Genomic DNA, 17,021 nt, shown 5'->3' with positions numbered 1-17,021 from the left:
CATGTTTTTTTGTTTATAATTTATTTAGTCCATTAATTAGAAACTTGGTTTAATACAGTAGGCCGATGGACATTTTCAAGAGGAAAATCAGATATTGAAGTTGAATTCACCGATTTTGAGCGCATCATGCCAAAATTTCATAAAGCAGATGTCTCAACTGTTGACTCATTTATACTCGCTTGTGTGTCCTATTCGGTCTGAAGGCCTTGTCTGACACACGTGCTAGCCTATTGGCCACGTTATGACTGACTTGTGATCACTGTCCTTGCTAGTTTGATTGTATTGACATTCCCAGCCTTAGTTAGTCATCTGTTTTTGTCCAGAATATTGGGTCATTGAAACTGAAACATCCCAAATGGGGGGAGGAAACAAACAATGTACCAGGCCATCTGTGATTTACAACCAGGTACATTTATTTGTGGTTCCAAAAATATTGCTATTTGTAAATTATATTAATCATGCATTGAACTGCGTCCATTTATTCTGCCAACAATGCCTTACCTTCTACTTCATGGAATTTTGAGTCAAATAGAACCTATTTTTAAAACTTCATGAAATTGGTTTTGAAGTATAAACTGGGAATTTGATCTTTTTGACTGATATTATCATTGTCGGTTTCATGTCTTCAAAGTAGTTTAAAAAAATGTCAGTTCCACCTTTAAGGTATTTCACAGTGTCTGCACATGGGACCCACCTGGCAAGTGGTCCCAAACCCCAATATGGCACATTTCCTGTCTGTCAGTTTAAATCAATACAACGTGCTTTGATGTCTCAAATGATAATGGGACTCAACCCAGCTATAATCAGATCCAATTTGGCTCTGAGATAATGAAGTATGACATCATACGCATAGGAAGGCTACTGCAGCTGAGACACTGAAATATATAAATATCTACTATTTAGACCTGGATTGCAATTAGGGTTGGAAACTTTCCGGTAAATTTCCGGGGGGTTTCTGGAAATTTGCCATGGGAAGTTAAGCCCGGGAATTTGGGGAATTTTGCTTAAATTCATCAAAAAAGTTAGCTTATAACAATGAACCTTTTTTGTGGGAAGCACATAAGGCAATTCTAGGTCGTGTGGCATATGTTGGTTAAACTATCCCCAATTCAATGGAATTACAACCCTTTGCATGCACAGTGCATTCTTCCATCACATGTACAGCTGATTCTCAAGATCTTGCACAAGTATGAGATGCTATTGAGCCCACACTACTACACTGTCTGAGCCAAGGACTACATTCTTTCTGGTAAGTTTTGATTACAATACTGGGTGGGGTGAATATATTTTATATGACATTATTTTTTTGTTAACTATTAAATTGTAGCCTACAACAAGGTGTGTTTAAATATTTTTTTAACTTGTAAACAATTTCTGCTAGTTAGTTTTTGCTACCATGTGGGGTTTAGGTTGCTTGAGCCTGTTAACTGAGGAGTGTTAATTCACCTGTTTCCATACATGTTTCATTTTAAAACATTTGTCTTAAAAGGAGTTGTTTAATCTAACTGCTTAACTATTTATCTGTACATGGAATTGTATTTGTTTTGTTTTTTTACACTTTTTTTTCCTAATCTTTACAGGAAAATGCCACGGGCACTATCTGATGTGTGGACACATTTCACTGCCGCTAATGTAGAAGGAAAAGCTGTGTACATTTGCAAATACTGTGCCAAATCATATGTGAAGAATACAACAAAGATGCAGAATCATCTGGGCAAGTGCATAAAGTTCCCTCAGCGCTCACAACAAGCATCCTCTGACAAAAGTCCCTCTACTTCTATTCGAGTTGAAAATGATGAATTAGACCTTATCAATAGCAACAGTTCATGGTCCTCCTGGAATCTGAAGTGTTTTTTTTTTTTTGACTCAATAGAGGAACGTAGTCAGAGAAATGCTGATGAATGTCTTGCTTGAGCTGTGTATGAAAGTGGTTCACCTCTGATGCTCACAGGCAGTATGTATTGGAAGAGATTTCTGAATGTTCTTCACCCAGCATACACCCCTCCAACCAGACATGTTTTGTCTACTCATTTTCTGTATGCATAGTTCAAGTGAAGGTCAAGCAAATCATACAGAAAGCAGACTGTATTGCAATCATCTCTGATGGGTGGTCGAATGGTCATGGGAAAGGAATAAATAACTACATCATCTCCTCCCCTCAACCAGTATTCTACAAGAGCACAGACACCAGGGACAACAGACACACCCATCTGTACATTGTAGATTAGCTGAAGGAAGTCATCAATGACCTTGGACCACAGAAGGTATTTGCACTGGTGACAGACAATGCTGTGAACATGAAGGCTGCTTGGTCTAAAGTGGAGTCTTAACCTCACATCACACCCATTGGCTGTGCTGCTCATGCAGTGAATCTGCTCCTCAAGGATATCATGGCACTGAAAACAATGTATACACTTTACAAGAGAGCCAAGGAAATGGTATGTGAAAGGTCATCAAGTTATAGCAGCAATCTACCTCACCAAGCAAAGTGAGAAGAATAAGAGCACCACATTGAAGCTGCTCAGCAACACCCATTGGGGTGGTGTTGTCATCATGTTTGACAGTCTCCTGGAGAGGAAGGAGTCTCTCCAAGAAATGGCCATATCACAGTCTGCCGATATGGACAGCCCCATCAAGAGGATCCTCCAGGATGATCTATTTTTGGAGAGAGTGGTAAGCAGCCTGAAACTCCTGAAACCTACAGCAGTAGCCATTGCACGGATTGAGGGAGACAAAGCGATCCTGTCTGATGTTCAGACTCTGCTTGTAGATGTAAGAATAAATTCGTACTGCCCTGCCCACTTCACTGTTGCTCCAAGAAGAGGAAACTGCAGTTCTGAAATGCATCACAAAGCATGAAGACTTCTGCCTGAAGCCCATACACGCCACAGCATACATGTTGGACCCCAAGTATGCTGGCAAGAGCATCCTGTCTGGTCCAGAGATCAACAAGGCCTATGGTGTCATCACTACTGTGTCTCGCCACCTTAGCCTGGATGGGGGCAAGGTTCTTGGCAGTCTGGCGAAGTACACTTCCAAACAAGGGCTTTGGGATGAAGATGCAATATGGTAGTCGTGCCAACATATCTCATCAGCCACCTGGTAGAAGAGACTTTGTGGATCTGAGGCTCTGTCACCTGTTGCCTCCATCATCCTCCATCATCCTCCAAATCCCACCAACATCAGCCGCCTCAGAGTGCAACTGGTCCTTGTTTGGGAACGCACCCACCAAAGCACGCAAGAAGCTGACCAATACAAGGGTTGAGAAATTGGTGGCCATCCTGGCAAATTTGAGGCTTTTTGAGCCTGACGACGAGCTATCCTCAACAAGGTTGGAAAGTGACCGTGAAGATGAGGTGGACATTGAGGTCCGGGGAAAAGACATGGAAGCATGAGAGGAAGACAACCAAAGCTTTAGTTTCTAGACTATCATTTTACAGATGTATATTGAAAATGTTTTTGGGAGATGCAGTGGCTCATTGGGGATCATTCAGTATTCCCTTTCTTTTGCTGTTCAGTGAAATCATCCCATGTGAAGAGGCAACTCATTTAATTAAAGTTCAATTCGTAACTAAATTGTTTTTATTTCTATTTGAAGGATTTAATCATTTGCAAATGTCTACTTATGACAAGGTAAAGGGTTTATGTTCCTGTCTCCATATATGGTAAATATATCCAATGCAAAAAACATCTACATTTAAATGATATTGATATTAATTCCCATATATTCCCGTTAATTCCCACTGAAAGGTTCCACATCTGAACATTCTCGAAAATGTGCAACCATAATTGCAATCATAAGATATATTAATTTATTTAAATCTATTTACTTCTTATTTTTTCTCCGTCTTAGGTCTTTATTACTTAGTCTCAGCTTGCATCGCAAATGGCACTAAAGGTAGTGCACTATAAAGGGAATAGGGTGCCATTTGTGACGCACTCCCACCCTAGTCACTTGTTTCACTGAACCTTCAGGAGGGCTAGCTGACAAAAGACGACAACCTATTACTCCTAGTGCTCTCCCACTAGCCTACTCATCTGGTGGACAGATGGTGTGTGTGTGTGTATATATAGCTGTAATGACTATGAGCAATGTTTTTGCACTTGTCGCTAATGAGTGACTCATAAGCTTGGTCTTTCCATCTCACACTCTCATCATGGAATATAGATTCATATTAGAAATGTGTTTAATCAAGGGAGCGGAGGTTTAAATATACATAGTGGGAGAAAGAGTTTTTGTCCATGGAAGCGATATGTAGTAAATTGATCCGTCTTCAGCTTGTTTCATTGATGATGTGGACTGAGTGCACACTGCTGGATATTTGCCCTTTCTTAAATTGAGTGGATCAATGCCCAGTGTCTGCAAGATCACCAGCACTTACCATTGACAGGCACAAAAGCAACAAGTCAATGAAACCTTTTAATGATAATGCCTTGAGTTCAATAGCAATGATTTCTTTTAAGTTCAGATTTATCCTAAGGGAGTGGCCATGATATTTGGCCTGGGAGCCTCCGTTCCTTTGATGACGATACCCTCTAACAATGTCCAAATAATGTCACTTATGAAAGTAAAAGCCTAAAATATCTACATCACATATATTGATGTTTGTAATTGTGAAGATTTTAGGTTTTATAAAAACCTTGTTTTTTTTCTGTTAACTTCCAAGTCCAGACAAGTGCTTACTGATTACTCATTGGACCATATATGAATGTTCTGGGAGCCTAAACCTACAGTTTAAATAAGTCCATATATCACAGGCAATTAAGTCACTAAGTTGAGAGCCAGTGAGAAGGTCTGTGAGAGGGGTTTGTTCATGCAGGAACAGTCATGTACAGTATAGGTTTTTACATAAGAGTGTAAAATAACAGGAAGGATAAACCAATATCATAATATGCCTTCCAGATATCGATATCAAACACAAATAAACCAATATCACAATATGAATTGCTCATATCGGTATCAAGTGAAATCTATATCATATTTAATTCAGTATTGGTGCCCACCACTTATATTACCTAACTCCCCTTTCCCATTATGTATCCAGATGACCTTTGTGCCCCTGGCTGGGATGGTCTGATCTGTTGGCCTCAGGGATCCCCCGGAGCGCTAACCAAGGTCCCCTGCCCCAGCTACGTCTACGACTTCAACCATCAAGGTATTGGGGTACAGATAGGCTATACTCATGGGGCCATATTTATTAAGTGTTTGCACTGGGTGCAAAGTTTGCACTTTTTTTGGGGGGGGGGGGGGAATGTACACTGAGTATATAAAACATTAAGAACACCCGCTCTTTCCATGACACTACCAGGTGAATCCAGGTGAAAGCTTTGATCCCTTCTTTATGTAACTTGTTAAATCCACTTCAATCAGTGTAGATGAGGAGGGAGGAGACAGGTTAAATAAAGATTTAAGCCTTGGGACAATTGAGACCTGGATTGTGCATGTGTGCCATTTGAGAGGGTGAAATGGGCAAGATAAAAAAAAATGTAATTGCCTTTGAATGGGGTATGGTAGCAGTTGCCAGGCGCACCAGTTTGTGTCAAGAACTGCGACGCTGCTGGGTTGTTCAAGCTCAACAGTTTCCCCGTGTGTATCAAGAATGGGCCACCACTCAAAGGACATCCAGCCAACTTGACACAACTTTGGCAAGCTTGGAGTCAACATGGACCAGTTTCCTTGGGGAACACTTTCGACCTCTTGTAGAGTCCATGCCCCAACGAATTAAGGCTGTTCTGAGGGAAAGGGAGGGGGGGGGGGGGGGGGTTGAAAAAGTATAATTTTGGTATCCAAAAGCTTTTCACCAAAACAGAGACGGAGTGACCCACTTTGTTGTTGTTTGAAATGAGGATTCTAGCTTCAATGTTTTACTTCTGAGCTGGTGCAACCCCTTAGTAAATCTGGCCCATGGTAACAATTGAATATATTGAATACCTTTTTAACTGCAGTACCATTGTGTTAAAATCCTGTGTGTTGCATTTTGTGGTCATTATATGGAGACAAGCAAATGTACATGTAATGGATTTGACGTGTTGAATGGTTTGATGAGCATGAAAACGATGTAAACCATATCCCGTGGCCGTCTCAGTCACCAGACTTCAACCCAAATGAACACTTATGGGAGATTCTGGAGCGGTGCCAGAGGCCACGTTTTCTACCACCATCAACAAAACACAATTATAGAATTTCTCATTGAAGAATGGTGTCGCATCCCTCATATAGAGTTCCAGTCACTTGCAGAATCTACTCCAAGGTGCATTGAAGCTGTTGGTGTTTCCTTTGTTTTGGCAGTTAACTGTATGCTGCAATGTTAATGACCAAGACCGTGTGTGTGTGTGTGTGTGTGTGTGTGTGTGTGTGTGTGTGTGTGTGGTGTCTGTGCCTGTGTCTGTGTGTATGTCCAGGTCATGCATACAGGAAGTGTGATGTCAACGGTTCCTGGGTTTCTGTGGAGGGGTTGAACCGAACATGGTCCAATTATTCCGACTGCTTAAAATTCCTTTTACCTGGTCAAGAGGAGGAAAAGGTAATCCCAATCACCACTTCAGTCACACCTAAGTCTCCAATTAACATGGTTGTGTTTGCAGACTTGACTCATGACAATGCTTGAGTTGCTCTGACTCATGCTAACAGCGGAGCTACACTGGGGCGTCGGGAGCACAGGCAGCTAGCATAGAAGCTAAACAGTGAAGCAGGCCTATAACATATCCATTTCTCTCTAGCAGGACTTCTTTGACCGGCTGTACGTCATGTACACCATTGGATATGCACTGTCCTTCATCTCTCTTCTAGGGGCCATTGTCATCATAGGCTACTTCAGGTAAGACAGCCTTGTGTCCCAACGATCGGTCCTTTCTCCAGAAGTGTGCAGTTGTGCGCTCCTTCCCACAAATATAGTTTGCGTTATACCAGTCATTTCCTTTTGGTCTATGAAAGGAAGTGAACAAGTGCAGACCTTGGGAGTAAGGACATATATTGGGACGCAGATGTATGCCACTCGGTCTTTGCTCATCCATATATTTCTATGTGCTGCTCTATCCACCTGTGTAAATGGCACCGAGGTCATACAGCACTAGGCCTCAGCTGTTCATCACCATTTTCCAAAAACAGTCACGCATGTAAATGAGAAGTAAAAATAAATATCCTGGCCATCCTCTTGACTCATCTCCGAATTCTCAACGAGATTTCAATCTTTATTCACCCGCTCAACAAAAAAAAAACTGCCATAGGTTTGTTGAATTCCCAATGTGTTATCACTCTGCTTTCAACCATCTAAAACCACAACTAAATTCCAATGGAAAAACAATGTTAGATTTGTAGTTGTCACCTGAATGTGTTATCACTGCGCTTTTCGACCATTTTAAAGCACAACAAAGTTCAAACGGGAACACAATGTCAGATATTTTCGTATTTGTACAACAACTTAATGTGTTGTCACTGTGCTTCATCTAATAGCACAACCAAATGACCTCGATAACAGTTGAGATTACAATAAAAGTACATGTGCAAGCAAGTGGTCAATGCTGATCAAGATTCTGCACAGATTATTATAGCAATTGTAAAGATCTCCACAGACCTGCAACCTTTGCATGCTATTTTGACCATGAACACTTTCTTAGGCTAACCTCAACATGTTACTCATTTTAAGTTTGAATAAACACTGCTACATTAGTTTGTAAGATAGCCTTAACTCTAGGCTATTTACTAAAATTACAAAAGTATTATTGAATTGTGTTTGTTTGACAACACAGCTAAATATCCATGTTTTAAAAGGATATCTAATGTTTGGATAGTTTCATCTGAGCCACTGGCTTAATCTTGTTCTTTAACTTTTAATGTTGGTTGAGTTGGAGTCCTGAATCCAACATATCACTTGTTAACTTTTCAAAAAAGTTAACGGGCTATTTACTGTATTGCAAAAACTGAATTGTGCCACTGACTTAGTCTGGCCTTAATTCTAGTCTACAAATGAATCATTGACATGACATGGATTCATGTTTCCAAATCAAAGGTAAAGAATAGGACTGTCATGATTCCCTAATAACAGAGTAAAAAATCCCTTTGTACAATTTAAAGAATAGAATCTAAATCAAATTCAACTTTTATTTCATGTGCATTTAAAGTTTAATTAGACTAGATTTAGTTGGTTGAGTTGGAGAAGTGAATCCAACATATCAATGCTTTTCATTATGAGTTGTCAGTATTATGAATGCAGTTAGAGAAAGAGGTATTACTCTCAATCTTTCCTCAGTATTTCAACACAGATGTCGTTGAAGAAACCACCGTACACTGTAAAACAAACTCAAATGATCTGCGGGAAGCTGATTTGCGGTGAACCATTGTGATTTAAAAAACGTGGAATTTAGGGTATTTTACTCAATTCAGGTTATTGTCTTCAATGCAGTTAGGTTTTATAATGTATGTGTATTAACTGTACATTTCCACATTTCTTTCAACACAAACTAGGTTTGAATTTCGAAACAAACATGTCGATGTTTGGAATTTCTCTCTAGGTTTCTACTTAGTTTTTCTTAGCCATTGTCCTTTTGCTACTGCTTTGCTTTCTCTTTGGTGTTCCAGGCTGGGTAAAGCACGATGTGACAACTGCTGATGTGAAAGGGTTTTATAAAATACATTTCATTGGTCGAATATAGTGATTGTTGAGCCTTGAGTGTTTTACACCTGTCTGCCTGCCATGCAGACGCCTCCACTGCACTAGGAATTACATCCACATGCACCTGTTCGTGTCCTTCATGCTGCGTGCCATCAGCATCTTTGTCAAAGACAAGGTGGTCCACACCAACGGAGGTCTGCAGGAGTTTGACACAGCGCTCATGGACAACTACAAGACCATCTCTGCTATGCCCCTTGACAACTCCCAGTTTGTGAGTACTGTAATGTTCTTCCCTTCGACTTCAAGGTCAGTTTGTTTGTTGTATTTAGTGCATGCACTTAAAGGCTTGCGCTCAAGTGTCATCGCATAAATAACAGCACAACATAGCGGGGTTGATGAATAAACAATGAATAAAATCGAAAATCAAAGTCAAATGATATTGGTCGCATTCACATATTTAGCAGATGTTATTGTGGGTTTAGCGAAATGCTTGAGTTTACATGTGTGTGTATTGTCAGGTATTACTACACTGTAGCAACAGTGTAGTAATACCTGACAATACACACACATGTAAAAGAACGGAATTAAGGAATATAGAAATATTAGGGTGGTCAATATTGGAGTCCGGAGTATAAATATACAGTGCTTTCGGAAAGTATTCAGACCCCTTGACCCTTGGAGTCCCACAGATATGGAATCATGTAGTAACCAAAAAAGTGTTAACCTCTCTGCGCACGGAACCCGGTAGCGGGCTGAAATTCGACAACATACGGTGATCGCTACATAAATAGTCATATTAAACATTAATGAAAATACAAGTGTCTCACATGTTTCGAAAGCCTAGAATCTTGCTAATCCAACTGCGTTGTCAGATTTAAAAAAGGATTTACTGCGAAAGAACACGATGCGATTATCTGAGGATAGAGCCCCATAAAAAACAACTATTTCAACCAGCACAGGCGTAACAAACTCACAAAATCACAAACTGCAATAAAATAAATAGTTTACCTTTGACGATCTTCCTCTGTTTGCAATCCCAATGCTCATTGTTACACAATGAATGGTTTTTGGTTTGATAAAATCCATTTTTATAGCCTAACACAAAACATTTTGTGAACCGCTTGTGTCGTGAATTCCGTCTCATTACATTTTCGACGACACATTCAAGGTAAATACTCACACAGAACGTGACTTTTCCAGTCATGTTTGGTTTCATTGCAATCAACTGGTTTGTTTGTAACACAACCAAACCTGATGGGTCATTTTGCGGGACGTATTGACTGAAAGAAACCGATTTGAAGACAACAAGTAATGACATCATTGTGCACCAATGATTTGCCCGCTGTTTCGTTGATTGACTGTATTTTAACCCAATGACCACTGATCGTCTTGAAATGTAGCTGGGTAGATAGCCAATGAGCTGAGGTAAACGGCAATATGTAATGTTTATGTGTTGGAAGACCAACCCATGTAGTAAACTCCGGCGTAAAGAGGTTCATTCGCCATTGACGATTCATACCGGAAGGAGCAACGCATGTTGCGCACAGCATTGTTTTGGTAAAGCGCATATTCAGCTGTTTATATATCAATCCGTATGGCGACTAAGTCAGGAAAAGCTAAATCTAAGTCTAGATATACAGATGTACACACAATTTTAAAAGAAATTGATCGAGGACGATTCATTTAGCGATTCCCAAATGGAGGAATATTGTTTTGAACGGAGAGGACATTGTTTTGGACTGGTAAGTTCTTCTCATGCTAATGCCGTTGTTTGAAATTAATAATATAAAATATTATTTGTGAAATGAAATAGCCTATTTGAGGCTGTTGAGGGGAGGGCAGGCCCACAACAATGGCCAAAGTGAAATGGAGACAGTATATACAGCTGGTCTGTTGTAATATAATACAGTAGACAGTAGATCTAGCAGGTCTATAATAATATATTCAACCTTATGTTCCCTGTACTCTCTATATATATCTGTTTATTATACCTGTTGATACAGGGCTCATATGTGAAAATATTCTAGCTGAACATTTTCTTTCACAGTGACACTGACTCCGAATGGGAGCCCCCAGTGCCAAGGTGTCCATCCCCCACTGAAGCTGGTTCATCCAGCTCCTGCCACAAGTGGTGTTCATCTGCTCAAATGTATTTCTGCAGGCATGGATGTGCTACGGCACCTGGCATCAGCAGCATAATATTGTGTAGAGGACTGAGGGTCTTCCAAATATTGAAAGTGTTATTTTGTAAATGTGTATTTTTTAAATGTTTTTTCAAAAAAAAAAAATTGGGGGGGGGGGGGGTGTTAGAATGCCATTTTGGTATTTTGTATATAGTTATTCCCTTCAAAATGTATAACTTCACCAATTTGGCCATTTGGGTACATTTGGGCTACTTGTGTGGGGCACCTGGGTGACTTCATGATAAATGTCATGTAGCACACTCATTTTGGAAGTTATCATTCTGAAACTTTGCACAAGTACTGTTGCCCTCATATATATTTCACTGAAATTGTCCCCATCAGCCTATCTGAATGTTTGTTTTATCTTGTTCATTTTAAAGAGGATGATACAAAAATAAAAAGAAAAAACATGTTTTTTTTCATTGTATTATCTAAACCAGATCTATTATGTTATATTCTCCTACATTCAATTCACATTTACACAAACTTCAGAGTGTTTTCTTTCAAATGGTACCAAGAATATGCATATCCTTGGTTCTGTGCCTGAGCTCCAGGCAGATAGATTTTGGTATGTCTTCAGGCAGAAATTGAAAAAAATCGGGGGGTAGTAGCTCAGAGGTTAAACAAATCATTTTTAGATTCTTCAAAGTAGCCACCCTTTGCCTTGTTAACAGCTTTGCACACTCTTGGCATTCTCTCTCAACCAGCTTCTCTTGGAAGGCTTTTTCAACCGCAGACCACGTGTTATCCACGCCAGCCCAAGGCCTCCACATCATGCGGGATCATCTGAGACCAGCCACCCAGACAGCTGATGTAACTGTGTGTTTGTACAACCAAAGAATTTCTGCGCAAACGGTCAGAAACCATCTCAGAGAAGCTCATCTGCGTGCTCGTCGTCCTCACCAAGGTCTTGACCTTACTGCAGTTTGGCGTCATAACCAACTTCAGTGGGCAAATGCTCACCTTCGATGGACACTGGCACACCTGTTTCAACTGTACCGAGCAGATGGCTTCGTGTGGGCGAGCGGTTTGCTCATGTCAACGTTGTGAACAGAGTGCTCCATGGTGGCGGTGGGGTTATGGTATGGACACGCACAAGCTACAGATAACGAACCCGATTTCATTTTATAGATAGCAATTTCAATGCACAGAGATGTCGTGACGAGATACTAAGGTCCATTGTCATGCCATTCATCCGCCGCCATCACCTCATGTTTCAGCATTGTAATTAGAGGTCGACCGATTATGATTTTTCAACACCGATACCGATTATTGGAGGACAAAAAAAGCCGATACCGATTAATCGGCCGATTTTTAGATTGTATATATTTTTGTAATAATGACAATTGCACCAATACTGAATGAACAATGAACACTTTTATTTTAACTTAATATAATACATATGGGCTTTTGGATGGGTGTTCTTAAGGTGATTCCACAGGTTGGTGGTATTTTTTGATTTAGCCGTTGCTGACCCCATGCTTACATCTTTATCACAAATAAGACGCCTTGCTTTTCCTGGTGCCAATTCCACACTGGTGCTCTGCTTTTCTCTGCCATCTGTAAAACACACACACACAGCTCTGAAGTGACAATGATACTGAAGAGTCTGCTTAGGAGACAAATACTCTCAACTGTTTGAATAAAAATAGAGTTTAAGTTACCTGTAACTAATTTCTATATTCAGGAAATCCTATTTTAATAATGGACATGGTAAGAATTGACTACCAAAGTGCGAGTCATAATTCCCATGACACCTTCTAGCAAAATCTGAAAAGCGGTTCCTTCATTCATTTATTCCATAAGATATTTTTAGATTCACTTAAAATAAGGTCTGTGTATCGTGTAGACTTACACTACCTTGCCAATTTTATAACTGTGTAGATATCCATAGGATCAATATTGGCTAAATATAAGCGAAGATTTAAAAAAGATTTTAAAAATTGTAGAGTTGATTTATGAAAATATTTTTGACAAATGTTACCTTATCCTAGTGAGATTTACATGGGTATCAAAACGCCGAGGCGGTTTAAGCCTGAACGAAACACAGACCTGATTTGAAGTAGATCAAGACATTCTCTATGGAAGACATGAACGGTAAAATAACGAAGGAACCCCTTTCAAGTTCAGCCGCAAGTTATTACAGGAATTATAACGTGTCGACTATTTCTCTCTAAACCATATACCTTTGACTATTACGAGCCTGCTGCTGCCTACCACCCCTCAGTCAGACTGCTCTATCAAATATCAAATCATAGACTTAACTATAATAAACACACAGCAATACGAGGTCAAATCCGGAAACTATCACCTCAAACAAATTCTTATTTACAATGACAGTCTACTCCGGCCAAACCCAGACGACGCTGGGCCAATTTTTGCGCCACCCTTTGGAACTCCCAAATACGTCTGAATGTGATATAGCCTGGATTCGAACCAGGTACTATAGTGACATGTCTTACACTGAGATGCAGTGCCTTAGACCGCTGCGCCACTCAGGAGCCCACAAAATACACATGAAGTGGGTAAAAGAGTTTGTAAACATTGTGACCAGTGTTCAATTTCTATGTACTATACATAGGGCATCAGCCTCTAAGGTGCAGGGTTGAGTAACCGGGTTCTTCAGCCTCCTGAACTGTCTGTCTGCGTGAGTGGACCATTTCAGATTGTTAGTGATGTGTATGGCGAGGAACCTTATCCACTGCGTCCCAGTGGATGGCGGTGTGCTCCCTTTGCTGTCTCCTGAAGTCCACAATCAGCTCCTTCATTTTGTTGACGTTGATGGAGAGGTTATTTTCCAGGCACCACTCCGCCAGGGTCCTCACTGTCTCATAGGTGTTGGTAATCAGGCCTACCATTGTTGTCGTCAGCAAACTTGATGATTACGTTGGAGATGTGCGTGGCCACGCAGTCATGGGTGAGCAGGGACTACAGGAAGGGGTTGAGCACACACCCTTGTGGAGCCCCTGTGTATAAGGCTCAACGTAGTGGAGGTGTTGTTGCCTAACGTCAGGACGTCTAGGATCCAATTACACAGGGTTCAGACCCAGGGCCCCAATCTTAATGATTAGCTTGGAGGGTACTATGGTGTTGAATGCTGAGCTGTAGTCAATGAACAGTATTCTTACATAGGTATTCCTCTTGTCCAGATGGCATAGGGCAGTGTGCAGACGATTGCGTCATCCATGGATCTATTGGGGCGGTATGCAAATTGCGGTGGGTCTAGGGTGTCTGTTAAGTTATAGGTGATATGTGTTCCTTAACTAGACTGCACTTCATAATGGCAGGTGTGAGTGCCTCAGGGCGATAGTCACTTGTGTTGTTTCCCGCCATTTGTTCATTTTGGTACTCTGGTTATCAGCTGTAGTCAAACATGGTCTGGAAAGACCATTCTCTTCAGTGTGCAGTGAATTCATCCTAGCGAATGTATACTAGATATATGACATCCTGGTGTTTACAGCATACATTTTTAGAAGTGTCACATGCTGTAAATCTTTGTTTTTGCATACCCAGTCAGAGTACTACTTAGAACGCAGGTAGGGGTATTCAGACAGGCCTAGAGAGCTTTCCTGTATTTTTCTCTTTATTTAGACAGTTCAGAATGTAGATCTACTGTGGATGTATAGTTTGTGGAGGGAGGAAAGTGGCTGGGGTGGGGATTCAAACCCATGTCACTCCTATGCCATCATGGTCGATTGCAGCACTACCGCTGCCACACGTAACCAACGTCTTTGATAATGTTGATGACCTTGCAACGGCATTGAGGGAGGTGCAGTTGCCATACCAGGCTGTGATACAGCCTGACAGGATGCTCTCGATTGTGCATCTGTAAAAGTTTTGTCAGGGTTTTTGGTGAACTTAACTTTCCACCTTCTCCACTGCTGTCCCTTCGATGTGGATGGGGGGTGCTCCCTCTGCTATTTCCTGAAGTCCACGATCATCTCCTTTGTTATGTTGAGTGAGCGGTTATTTTCCTAGCACCACACTCCAAGGGCCCTCACCTCCTCCCTATAGGCTGTCTTGTTGTTATTGGTAATCAAGCCCACTACTGTTGTGTTGTCTGCAAACTTGATGATTGAGTTAGAAGCATGCATGGCCACACAGTTGTGGGTGAACAGGGAGAACAGGAGGGGGCTAAGCTCGCACCCTTGTGGGGCCCCAGTGTTGAGGGTCAGCGAAGTGTAGATGTTGTTTCCTACCTTCCACCTGGGGACGGCCCGTCAGAAAGTCCAGGACCCAATTACACAGGGTGGGGTTGAGACCCAGGGCCTCCAGCTTGATGATGAGCTTGGAGGGTCCTGTGATGTTGAAAGCTGAGCTGTAGTCAATGAACAGCATTCTTACATACTGTAGGTATTCCTCTTGTCCAGGTGGGATAGGGCAGTGTGATGGCGATTGCATCGTCTGTGGACTTGTTGTGGCGGTATGCAAACTGAAGTGGGTCTACGGTGGCCGGTAAGGTGAAGGTGATATAATCCTTGACTAGTCTCTCAAAGCACTTCATGATGACAGAGGTGACTGCTACGGAGTGGTTGTAATTTAGTTCAGTTATCTTTGCCTTCTTGGGTACAGGAACAATGGTGGCCATCTTGAAGCATGTGGGGACAGCAGACTGGGATAGGGAGTGATTGAATATGTCCGTAAACACACCAGCCAGCATGCTCTGAGGACGCGGCTAGGGATGCCGTCTGGGCCAGCAGCCTTGTGAGGGTTAACACATTTAAATGTTTTACTCACGTCGGTCATGGAGAAGGAGAGAGGGGGGGTACTGTTTTATCCTCAAAGTGGGCAAAGAAGGTGTTTAGTTTGTCTGGAAGCTTAACGTCCGTGACATGGCTAGTTTTCTTTTGGTAGTCTGTTATTTCCTGTAGACCCTGCCACATACGGCTCGTGTCTGAGCCACTGAATTTCGGCCCCACTTTGTCCCTGAACCGGCATTTTGATTGCCTTGCGGAGGGGATAACTACACTGTTTATATTCAGCCATATTCCCAGACCTCTTTCCATGGTTAAATGCAGTGGTTCGCGCTTTCAGATTTGCGCGAATGCTGCCACCCATCCACGGTTTCTGGTTAGGGTAGGTTTTAATAGTCACAGTGGATACATCTCCAATGCACTTCTTTAAACTCACTCACTGAGTCAGCGTATAGATCGATGTTATCTGAGACTGACCGGAACATATCCCAGTCCACGTGATCAAAACAATCTTGAAAGTTGAATTCCGATTGGTCAGACCAGCGTTGAATGGTTCTAGTCACTGGTACATCCTGTTTGAGTTTCTGCCTATAAGACGGTAGGAGCAAGATGGCGTCGTGGTTGGATTTGCCAAAGGAAGTGCGGGGGAGGGCTTTGTATGCATCTCGGAAGTTAGAGTAGCAGTGACCGAGTGTATTACACCCGCGCGTAGTGAAGTCAATATGCTGATAGAATTTAGGTTGCCTTGTTCTCAAATTTGCTTTGTTAATATCCCCAGCTACAGTAAATGCAGCCTCAGGATATATAGTTTCCAGTTTACATAGAGTCCAGTGAAGTTCCTTGAGGGCAGTCTTGGTGTCTGCTTGAGGGGGAATGTACACCACTGTGAGGATAACTGACCAGAATTCTCTTGGGAGATAATATGGCCGGCACTTGATTGTAAGGAATTCTAGGTCGGGTGAGCAGAAGGACTTCCTGTATGTTCTGGTTACACGAGTCATTAATCATGAAGCATACACCCCCGCCCTTCCTCTTCTCTATCGGCGCGATGCATGGAGAAGCCCGGTGGCTGAACCGATTCCAACAACATATCCTGAGAGAGCCATGTTTCCATGAAACAGAGGATGTTACAATCTCTGATGTCTCTCTGGAAGACAACCCTTGCTCGAATTTCATCTACCTTGTTGCCTAGAGACTGGACATTGGCGAGTAGTATACTTGGGAGCAGTGGGCGATGTGCAGGTCTACGGAGCCTGACCAGGAGGCCGCTCAGTCTGCCCCTTCTGTGGTGCCGTTGTTTTGGCTCGGCTTCTGGGATTAGATCCATTGTCCTGAGTGTTGGTCCAGAGGATCCGCTTCGGGAAAGTTGTATTCCTGGTCATAATGTTGGTAAGTTGACATCGCTTTTATATCCAATAGTTCTTCCCGGCTGTATGTAATAAGACTTAAGATTTCCTGGGGTAACAGTGTAAGAAATAATACATTAAAAAAAACTAAATAGGACTCGAAGCGAGGCGACCATCTCTGTCAGC

At 41.8% G+C, this 17,021-nt stretch overlaps 1 protein-coding gene across 1 annotated transcript in view; it reads left to right on the top strand.

Moving 5' to 3' along the window:
* The window catches only part of LOC110527560 (parathyroid hormone 2 receptor-like), a 49,355-nt gene that overhangs the window by 7,315 nt on the left and 25,019 nt on the right, over nt 1–17,021 (top strand). Inside the window, exons 3-6 of the mRNA XM_036983048.1 lie at nt 5,046–5,156; nt 6,403–6,524; nt 6,721–6,818; nt 8,700–8,883. Coding sequence (XP_036838943.1) covers nt 5,046–5,156; nt 6,403–6,524; nt 6,721–6,818; nt 8,700–8,883 — 515 coding nt within the window. The remainder of the gene's footprint in view (nt 1–5,045; nt 5,157–6,402; nt 6,525–6,720; nt 6,819–8,699; nt 8,884–17,021) is intronic.

The sequence above is a fragment of the Oncorhynchus mykiss genome, chromosome 7, assembly GCF_013265735.2.
Source record: "Oncorhynchus mykiss isolate Arlee chromosome 7, USDA_OmykA_1.1, whole genome shotgun sequence".
Lineage (NCBI taxonomy): Eukaryota > Metazoa > Chordata > Actinopteri > Salmoniformes > Salmonidae > Oncorhynchus > Oncorhynchus mykiss.
Note: the sequence above shows the minus strand (reverse complement) of the source record. Positions and strands in the feature narration are given on the sequence as shown.